The sequence below is a fragment of the Prunus mume genome, linkage group LG5 (genome assembly GCF_029339155.1).
Source record: "Prunus mume cultivar Tortuosa linkage group LG5, ASM2933915v1, whole genome shotgun sequence".
NCBI classification, from domain to species: Eukaryota; Viridiplantae; Streptophyta; class Magnoliopsida; order Rosales; family Rosaceae; genus Prunus; species Prunus mume.
This window is the reverse complement of record NC_142702.1, coordinates 6455633-6467014: the sequence shown is the minus strand read 5'-3', so window position 1 is coordinate 6467014 and position 11382 is coordinate 6455633. Positions and strand designations below refer to the sequence as shown.

Here is an 11382-nt window from a genome sequence, read left to right as displayed (position 1 = left end):
GGATAGAATAAACCTAGGAAGCCATCAGGGCCAGGGGCTTTCAAATCCCCCAATTGGTGAACCGCCAAATGAATTTCATCCAAGGTGAAAAGGACACACAAGTCTAAGTTCATTTATGTAGTAATGACCGATTGGTTCCATTAAAAAGAACAAATCAAAATTGGTATCAAAAGGGTACTCACAACTCCAAAGAATTGACTACAATGAGACTTTTGCATTATTTTCAAAAGAGTTAATAATTTGGTGTCAACCGATGTGAATTTTACTCTGGAGTTCAAAATAGATATGATGAAGAAATACGAAATGAGTGATTTGGACCTATTGCATTATTTTCTTGGAATTGGAATATGTCAAAACAATGATGGCATTTCTATCTCTCAAAAGAAATATGCAAAGAGCCTTCTTGAAAAATTCAAAATGAATGGTTGCAATCCAGTGGCTACACCATTGGTTATGAATGAGAAACTAGAAAGAGAATATGGAAATAAAAATTTGATGCTTCATTGTATAGAAGTTTAGTTGGAAGCTTGCTGCATTTGATGGCTACAAGACCAGACATCCTGTATGCTACTAGCTTGTTGTCAAGATATATGCATAAGCCAAGTCAAATTCATTATGGGATGGCTAAGAGAGTCCTAAGATATGTTCAAGGAACAATTGGCCATGACATTATGAATGAGAGAAATGTTGAGCCAAAGTTACTTGGTTTTTGTGATAGTGATTAGGGTGGTTGTGTTGATGATATGAAGAGCACCTTAGGATATGATTTTACTCTTGGCTCAGGTATGTTTTCATGGGCTTCAAAGAAGCAAGCAAGTGTTGCACAATCCACTGTAGAGGCGGAACATGTGTTTGCTTCCTTGACAACTTCTCAAACAATTTGGCTTAGAAGAATTTTGGAAGATGTTGGTAAAAAGCAAGGAGAAGCAACTCGAATTATGTGTGATAGCAAGTCTTCCATTGCTATGGCAAAGAATCATGTTTTCTCCAATAGATCAAAGCATATTGCACTCAAGCATCACTTCATCCGAGAGGCGGTGGAGGAAAATGTGATTGAGGTCTAGTATAAATAAAGATCAAGTGGCTGACATCTTCACCAAAGCTTAACGAAATGATAAATTTCACTATCTTAGAGAGATCTTGGGAGTTCAACAGCTAAGCATTAAGAGGGAGTGTTAAAATATTAATGCTATGTTGTTTTTATTAATATAAGTTGTTTATTACCTTATTGGGTTGTAAGGCCATGTATTTGCCACGTTAATAGCTGACTTTTGTGTGTTGTTTTAGCCTCAAATGAGGCTCCACCTCCTTGGGCTCTAGTATGTACAGTCCAAGTGCAAAAAGGCATCCTCAATGGAAGACATTTGGGACCAGTTTGGTTCTCGGAAAAAGATTTGATGGGGAATAATTTCTCATGTCTTTCCTAAGGGATGAGAAATGAAAGATTCATTTCCCATGTTTGGTAATCCTGGGAAAGTAACGAGGAAATACCACTTTATTTTCTTTCATATGTTTGGTTTGTAGGAATGTAAAACAAAGTTTGTTTAATTTTCCAATTATATCCATATGAAATCAAATAAAAATAGAATGCATTTAATGCTATATTGTACTTCTAAATTGTTAATGGGGGACAAAATGGTCATGAAAAATGTGTGTTTAATGTTTACTCATTTTCCCAAACTTTCCCATAAGGAGAAAAACAAAACCCAAGGGGGGATGAGGGCTTCACTTTCCCCCTACTTTCTTATGTGTCAAGCAACCATTTCCCATGCCTGGACTTACCAAACACTGAAAAATAATTGTTTTTCCATTCATAAGCCTCCTTTCCCATGAACTAAACGGGGCCTTGAGGCTCTATATAATAAAGTATGGCCAGAGCTTGACCTAAATCCGTGGACTCGGATAGAGCCCATACAGCCCCAATGAGCCCCACATTTTGAGAAGCTGCAGACCAACCAACCCACAAGCTGGGCCTTGTACTCGTGCCCATATTCCATCCTGACCTGACTGCTGGTCATGTCTAGGTTTGAATTAAATTAAAAAGATGTTTTGTTTAACAACAACCAAATAAAGGCTTTGTTTAATCTTTTACGAACCTTTTTGTTTTTACTTTTTTTATTTGCTATTTAGTTTATTTTTTATTTTTTATGGTTTGATGTTTCCTTCTCTCTCTCAATTTTTTTATTATAAAATGTTTGCTTTCAATTATTATAACTTTCCTTTAAAATTACAACTTCAATTTTTCTATGTTTCTTTTAATTATTTTGGATATAAATCTGTAACTTCTTTTATCACTAGGACTTTATATTTAATTGTTTTTACTTTCAAAATTTGTTTTTATACTATTTTCCAAATTTGGATTATTTTTTTTTAATAGAAATGTTCATTAAAAAAAAATAACATAACATAAACATATATTAAAACAAAATAAGTTAACTAAAAAAAAAATTAACACGTAAAACAAATTACATCATATAAAATATACAAATTTAGTTACATACCCGATTTTAGACATAGTCTTATAAAAAACCCTATACCATTTAAAAACTATAAACACACAAAAAAAAAACCCCAAAATCGACAGCTGTCAATTTTATAATTTAATAGCTATTTTTTAGTTTATTTGTGTGTGTAAAACACCTATATTTCCCTTGTACTATGGATTTAAGAGAGAAAAATCAAATCTGCCCAAATCTGCCAAAAAATCAGATCTGTTTAGATTTGCTAAAAAAACCAAATCTGCCAAAAAATCAAATCTGCCAAAAATCCAAATCTGAAAAACCAAATCTAATTTATTTTCTCCTTTCTTGCTAGTGTTTTCTCGATGTTGGAGTAAGAGGAGCTTTCATTGAAGCTTAATCTCATATTCAACTATATTCTTCATCCTCATCTTCGAGCTCTACTCCTCTTTCACCACGTTATTGTCATCATCATCGTCCTCTTTATTGTCGTCGTCGTTGTTTGGTTTGGACTTGTGATTTTTTATCTTTTGCTTCAATTATGTGTTTCTCTTTAGATTTTAGTTAATTTTTTAAATGTATTTTAAGCTTTGATGATTGATTTATCCTCTGTTACTATTCAGTTATGGATCTCATTTTTGTTTAACTATGTATTTCTATGACAGAGTATTAACAATGTACTTTTATGACATGATAGTATTAACAATCTGGGCTTGGCTTGTTTTGAGTTGATTTGGTTTGTTCTTTCGTCTTTTCTTTGGTGGACATGTATTAGAAATAGCAACAAGACAAGCATTAATCAACATCGAAAATTAGCAGTGTTATTACCCTAGATTGGAACATTACAGGGGGTAGACATGCATGAAAAATAAAATGTCATGTGAAACTAGCAGTGTTATTACCCTAGACTAGAACATTACAACCATTAGAACATTACAACCATTAATCAACATGACAGTAAATTACCAATGTTATTACCCTAGACTGGAACATTACAAAATAGCAGTGTTATTACTCTATACTATAACATTACATGTGTAGACATGCATTAGAAATAGGATATCATAGGAAACTAGCAATGTTATTACCTTAAACTAGAACATTACATGGGTAAACATGAACTAGAAATAAGATATCATAGGAAACTAGTAGTGTTATGATCCTAGAATGGAAGTGTTATTACCCTAGACTGGAACATTACATGGGTAGACATGCATGAAAAATAAAATGTCATAGGAAACTTGTAACAACCCAAACCTTAATTAATATTTAACTATTAGTCTATTAAGGAGAAAGGACAATTTTTCCCTTGGACTATGTTATTAAAGGAAAGTGGACTATGTTATTAAAGGAAAGTTGACTTTTGACCGGAGAAGAATTTGACCATTCCACTTGCACCTTTGCGCAGAGCGCGACGAAATGAGTCCGTAGACACAGAGTAGACTCGAATCGGAGTTGTAACGAAGAAAACAGGGTCAAAATACTTCAAGGGGCAAAAGGGTAATTTTGGAAATCAGGATTTTTTTTAAAAAACCATCTTTTCTCTCTCCGCCGTGCAGAACCCTCCTCCCCTTCGAATTTTTGCTCCAGCCGCCACCCTTCAAACCTCCATAACCACCACCACCCTCCACTCCGGCCGACGAGACCGGACCTGATCAAACCACCTCCCGCTTCCTCTTCCTTTTCCGACCAGTCTCTACCCAGTGGAACCGCTGGTCTTCGCCGGAAAACGTCCGAGATCTCGTTGGTTTTGACAAAACTTCCAAGCTTTCGATCTCCGTCATTCGGCCACCAAATCGGACGAGTAAGGTATGGTTTCCTAGCTATTTTTCGTAACTTAGCTATTGGTTGGGTAGGATTTCAGAAATTTCAAGCGTAGATCGTTCGATTTTCGATCTAGGTTTCAACCGGTTTTGAGAGTGTGTTTCCGGCCACTTTTTGGGGTTGGTCCAAGAACAAAAGTGATTCCAAAATGGGTGTTTTACCTAAGTTAGGAGTTTGGGCCTACGATTTACAGTTTTTCCGGCCGCTAGGAATTTATCAAGCCACCCACGCGCTATCGGGGCGTGTGGCGGCGCGTGGGCAGTTTGGTGGAGACCACATTCAGTTTTAGAATGATCCTATTATCGTCACGAGGCGTAGGAATTCGCGGATCTCAATTTGAACAACGTTTGAACCCCGAACGGATCTCACATCTTGTGTGATTTCTGGGTTCAATACAATGGAGCCATTGGATCGTAACAATTTTCAGATATGTTAATCTAGACAGCTCCAGGATCGCTTGGGATTTGACGGATCGTGAATCGGAGTCCCAGATACTCCGAAATCACGAACCCTAGGGTTAAGGCTTTAAGAACCGTTGATCACGCGATTGTGACCAATCCAACTGTCCAATCAAGACCGGACTCACGGGACTTGTGCCCTAGGATTAAAGGAACGTTAATGTGGGCATATGAATATCCTTAATTGGATGCACGCACTTCTAGGAGCCGGGGGTCAGGGTTTTTATTTAAATATTCTTACCCAGCTGTTTTATTAATATATATTATTTTGGTATTTGAATCAGGCACTCGGGCACCAGTTGACTTGCAGGAGGGACCTTCAAAAGGTCCAGTGAGCACGAACTAGTTGTGAGTGGACTCTTTGTTTTCAGAAATGAATTTTTGCAATTCAGTTACAGTATTTGACCTTGAATAAGTTTTATTCACATATTAGTGATTTATAAATTGATATGAGCTTTTAAATATTATGTTTTATACACAGCAGAGTTATAGATTTAACAGAAATTCAGTTATTCACCAGATTTTTCAGAAACTATATATATATTTTCTTAAGCCACCTTAGGTACCCAGAGATTCACATGTTGCCTTCAGATATGACGATGTCCACGGACATCCAGGTTGCCTTTAGTAAATATGTTGCCTTCAGATTATATTAGTTGCCTTCGGTTTAGTCAGCATGCTTGAGTTGCCCCATGAGTTCTATGGTACCCGGACTTGTGCGGAGCCAGGAATGCGGATCGGGTTGACGACGATCCCATGAATCCAGCCATTTTTGTGGCTCGGATTGACCTAGTGCCACCGAGACCTACTAGGGGAATTGACGGCATAACGAGGAATTGACGAATATCAGGAATTGACAGAAATACAGAGGATACACCTAGGTGGTAGTTTTAAACTGATTTCAGTGCTTTTAAGAGTTTAAGATGACCATGAGTATGATTGGTATATATTTATAAATATATGAGTGCATTGATTTCAGTACGTATATGATTAAGAGAATGATTTAGTTTTGACTAACCGTTTTTAAAGTGGGGTTAGTATGTTCATATCTATTTTCTAAACTTTGTTTTTGGGACAACTCACCTTTTTAATGTTTTGCCCCCCCAAGCTGTAGACGTGCATCCGTGAGCCACCACAGGCGTTTTCGCTTCCCGCTCTTTCTCAGTTTGATGTAGGGTTCTTGGTTCACAAGTTGATTCTTTCCTTGATAAATTAACCTGTCTAGTTGCTCTGAAGTTGCCCTAGGACGTATTTAACTGTTGGAACATACTTATTTATGTATACTGACAGTTGGTGTATATTTAAGTGTTTGTTGACATGTGTAATTTTAGGAATGTTCGATTTACAGGGGAAACTCTGCCGAATTTTTGGTAGAAGTCAACTGAAAGGAAGTTAAGTTTTTAACAAGAAGGCAACAGGTCATTTGTGCTCGGCACTACCTTTGTCGATCACGCACAGGGTTCGGCTTGGATTCCAAAGTGGAATTTGGGTCGGGTCTTGTCAAAATTAGCAATGTTATTACCCTAGACTAGAACATTACATCCATTAATCAACATGATAGTAAACTACAGTGATATTACCCTAGACTGGAACATTACAGCCATTAATCAACTTGACAATAAAGGTATGAAACATTACAGTCATTAATCAACATGACACGTTAATGAAGCTATGGTTTTTAAGACATTTTGTTTGTAATGAATTGTTTGGGTTTTTTTATTATAAAATTTGGTTGGGCTTGTTTTGGGTGCTATTTAAGTTTTTTGTGTTGGGCTTCTTTTAAGTTGATTAATGGCAGTCACGTAATTTATAGGAACTTCAACACCAATTTCTTATGTAATAAATGAGTTTTGGGTGTGTTTCTAAAATGCGGGGGTTTTTTTTAAATAATTTCAGCCCCTATTTTGGGTATATTAGTGAAGCTCCCTATAAAATACCTATAGAGCAAGCCCTCCATTGTGGAAAATAGGCACGTATCTACATAATGGGTTGTTTGGGCTACAACCCATACGATTTATTATTATTATTATTTTAAATATTGAGTCATTCTACAGTGAGGGCCTTAGATAAGGTCTTATCTTTTAACCGTTGAATCAAAATAACCAATTTAACCTAACGTCTAACCAATTTAATCCAATCATTAGGAGATAAGACCTCATCTAAGGGCCTTAAATAAGACCCTCACAATAGAATTCTTGTTTTAATACCATGTAGTCTTCATAAAAAAAGCATGTAGGTAGCCCAACCCAAATTTGAAAGCAGTCATGAGCCCACCGGCCGTGTTCCCCACATAGAGCATGTTACCTGCTCTTTTTCAAGTCAGAGTCTCATCACTTGTGAGAGAAGCAGAGCAAACTTTGCTCCAGCTCCCCCTTGAGAACCAAATTAAATTAGTGATTAGGAGTAAGAGGGATTTTTTAATTTGGGGATTTTTAACCTAATGTATTGGGGATTTTTAACCTAATTTATTAGGGATTTTACTCCATTTTTAGCATTTGTTAAATTGGAAGCTTGTTTGAATGTATGGGCTATCTTCTAAAGCTTGTTTGAGTGTATAAATAAATTTAAAAAAATATGAAACCCTTATTGTTTAACTTACTAGTACTAGATATTGTTTCACATTATAGTTGCTTACATGTTTTATACATCATTCATAGGATATACTTTATAATATCGGATAATCATCGAAATCTTAAGAGAACAAGATAGATGATAAGGTTTTTGGTGACTGTATGATACTTCACATTGAAAAAGATTTTACTGATAATATCAATAATGAATAAATAATTAGTGATTTTAAATCTTTTGAAGTCTCGAAGGGTGTAACTTAAAAAGTTTTATTTTGTATTTGCATTGCATATTTATTTATTGTTGTCTTTGTTTAACTTTACTAGTTTCTATCTTATGTACTAGATACATTTTGAGGGGTACGACTCATTATGTCCCCCCTGATTAAGTGTATTATTTTTTTGTTATTAATTAAATTCACTCATGTCATTGAGTTTGATTGTCAGGTAAATCTAGCCCAATTCATTTTGAATTATGGGATTAGAGCCATAGTCCTTCAGCTACCCATATCTTGCTGGCAAGGGTCGAAGTGTGTTGATAATAGAGCCGGCCGGCCCGACCCAACCATTAGGTGACTTTATAGTAAAATCAACCATTCAATCTAATTTGTATTTCACCTCTAACTTCTAATCTTGTCAATTGATGTCAACAACAACTGCAAAGGTCCCATGAAATAAATACACTCCTCCGGACGCATACCTAATATCTCCTTTTCAACATGATCACCAAATCTGCACACTCAATATTATACCACCACATTTGTGCATAAAATTAAATTGAATTGGATAATTCACAAGATATCAAAATGTATTGAAATAAGAAATGAAGATAAAGATGAAGGGTTTTCCATTTTTGCAAGGATTCGAACTAATAGGTTATAATGTATTGATATCAAATCATTTTGTTGAAATTTTAAAGGGTCAATTTCTTTCACGACTTATTCATATTCTACCTTTAACTCGGTTACTTTTTTTTGTGACTAATTCATATTTTATCTTTAACTTATACAAAATTTAAAAACAGTTTCTTCATTCAACATATTAGGTATGCAATACCATTTAATCCTAAGCGCAAAACATGACGTCTAATTAAACGAATCAGTCCTACGTGTAGTCCATGTTCATACCTTTTTGGTCGATGCATGCTGCGTTATTATTGCGGCAATGCTTGCTATGCCACATAAGTCGTAAAGCTGAAGAGGACAATTGACGCACGTAACCCTATGTTTCGCGGCATGTCGACGCTAACATCCATCCACAAACAGTCAAAGCCTGAAAAAGACCCCATGGTCCATACGTACGTTACATGCACCCAACTACCAAGGCCTTCCCTTTGATGAACAATATGGTCCCACATGTACGTACGGCAGGGCGTATGCAAACGTGGCTTGATTTGGTATACGTGTGGATCCTTGTACGTGGTTCATTTTTAAAATTAATAAGTTTCACTATCAAGAAATACCATAAATCCACGTCAAAATATGATAGGTGTCTCGTATCAGTTAGGTTATTTATTTATTTATTATTTTTGACAGACATGAGTTTGCCTCATCATCATTTCGTACAACCTCAACATTCTGTCCTTCAATTCTCATCCTGAGCTATATACATGACCTTTTCAGCCCTTTGGATTTCTAGCACAATAGAGAAATCTTGGTGGTGAGGCTTATCTTCAACGCGATGAGTAAAGTGGAGGATAAGGAGGGGGAGGAGTGGGTTGTTTGGTTTGGAGGCTAAGGATGAATACTGAATTGTCAAAACCTTTTTCTGAACAACTTATTAGCGTCCCCACCAGTGTGACCAAATTTAATAAAAATAAATCTTCACCTAAACAACAGTCAGGTCCCCACCATGTGATCAATTTTGAGAAAATAAAACTTCGCTTAAACAACTTACGTTCACACCATGTGACTAATGTTGACATAAAAGAAAACATATTTGACATTTGAGACCATTGCTACACATTCTTAAAAGTTTGTACACTGTAAAATTTAGTAATGTAATTCAAGTGCAATTCTGAGTACAAATTCAAAGACTATTTCTACAATTTGCTCTTTCATTTTTTCCTTAGCAATTTAAAGGCTCGTTTGGTACGTTGGGCTGCACTAACTAATCTCTATAGGATAGTATTAATGAAATTTGCTCGTACCGTTGAATTTAGTATGTAAGTTTTGTCCAACCTGCTTTTGAATCCTAAAACCACCACATAATGTAAGTGGGAGAGCTTACACTATATAAGGGGGTATCTGCGCCCTGATTTTCAAGCCCATTAATTCTATTCTCACCATTTCAATGGCACCTACTCTTGAAGAACAAAAACTCACTGATGAGTGCACTGAACTGCCTCTTTCTCTCCCAAAAGAGAGAGGTTGGAGAACCCTTCACCTCTATCAGTTCCAAGGCTTTTGGTGCCAGTCAGCTGAGATCCAATCCATTATGTCTTTCCAAAAGCACTTCCAAGCTAATGACACTGACATAGTGGTGGCCAGCATTCCAAAATCAGGCACCACATGGCTGAAAGCCTTAGCTTTTGCTGTTTCGAACCGGCACCGTTTCATTCCAAACTCAAAGAGCCATCCTTTGCTCAACTCAAACCCTCATGATCTTGTGCCTTTCCTTGAGTACAAGCTCTATGCCAACAACCAGCTCCCTGATCTCACCAACATTTCTGAGCCAAGACTCTTTGGAACACACATACCCTTTGCTTCATTGGGAAATTCCATAAAAAATTCTGACGCAAAGATTGTTTTTATCTGCAGAAATCCACTTGACACATTTGTCTCCTCTTGGCATTTCCTTAACAAAGTGAAACCAGAATCTGGATCCCCAATCTCCATGGAGGAGGCCTTTGACATGTACTGCAAAGGCATTGTTGGGTTTGGTCCATTTTGGGATCACATGCTTGGGTATTGGAAGGAGAGCTTGCTGAGGCCTAACAAGGTGTTGTTCTTGAAGTATGAGGACATGAAGGAAGATGGTGCCTTTCAGTTGAAAAAACTGGCAAAGTTTTTGGGTTTCCCTTTTACTTTGGAGGAGGAGAGAGGTGGTGTGGTTGAAAACATTGCAAAGCTTTGCTGTTTTGAGAACATGAAGAAATTGGAGGTTAACAAAATTGGGTCTTCTATTGAGAATTTTGAGAATAAAAACCTGTTTAGAAAAGCTGAGGTGGGAGATTGGGTGAACTATTTGTCACCTAAGATGGTGGAGAGGTTGTCCAAAGTCATAGAAGAAAGGTTGGGTGGTTCAGGTTTGGGATTCAAAGTGTTTCCATAGGGGGCCTGCAGTGGTTTTTGGATATTTGTCTGCTTCCTTTTAGTGAAACCAAAAGGTGGATGCCAAATCTCTGTCTCAAAAAGAAGAGGATTGTGACCTCAATTGTGAAATGTATGCAGTGCAAATCTTTTCATTTTAGTTCAAGACATGCTGTGTGCTTTCCTTTCAGATGCAATCATTATCATGCCATTATTGTGGCAAATAATCTAAATTTGAAAGAGATAAAGTTGTATTTAGTTGAGTTTATTTGGATTTGGATTTGGATTTGGGTGATTATCATGTTTCTACTGACAACAAATATAAGCGTAAACCTACAGAGCGTTCAATTGGCTAGTGAGTTAATGCGGTTCTAACCAGCGGTTTGGGCTGACAACAATGCCATCTCACTATCAAAAGCTTTCATTTCTAGGTCATCATTACAGGAACATTTTTGAAAAGGAACCATGGCAAAATATATTCTCACTGCGGCAAAAGTTGAAAGGAAAACAATTAATAAAGCAGACAAAAAGTCATAGAATAGAACAAAATATGATCAGAGCATTTCAATGAAAGGGAGTAACCACTGACGCCATCACCCACCACACAGAGCTCAATATATATTCTTTCTGATTCGATATTTGAAAAGTGAGAGAAGAAAAAAAAAACCAAGGTTGATGCAGCAAATCCCAAAGATTATGCCCCCAATCAGTAATTAATTAAGGAAGAAATTTCCCCAAGCAATATAATTTAAAAAAAAAAAAATACACAAGACACTTCTGATTATAAAAACGTTACAGAGCAGAAGCTGAGGGCCATTGCACA

At 36.5% G+C, this 11382-nt stretch overlaps 1 protein-coding gene across 1 annotated transcript; it reads left to right on the top strand.

The window, feature by feature from the left end:
- The first annotated feature begins 9465 nt into the window (after positions 1 to 9465).
- LOC103330812 (cytosolic sulfotransferase 15-like) lies at positions 9466 to 10817 on the top strand. Its single transcript, XM_008233425.2, has one exon. The coding sequence runs from the start codon at positions 9601 to 9603 to the stop codon at positions 10579 to 10581; it is 981 nt and encodes a 326-aa protein (XP_008231647.1). The 5' UTR covers positions 9466 to 9600; the 3' UTR covers positions 10582 to 10817.
- The last annotated feature ends 565 nt before the right edge of the window (positions 10818 to 11382 follow it).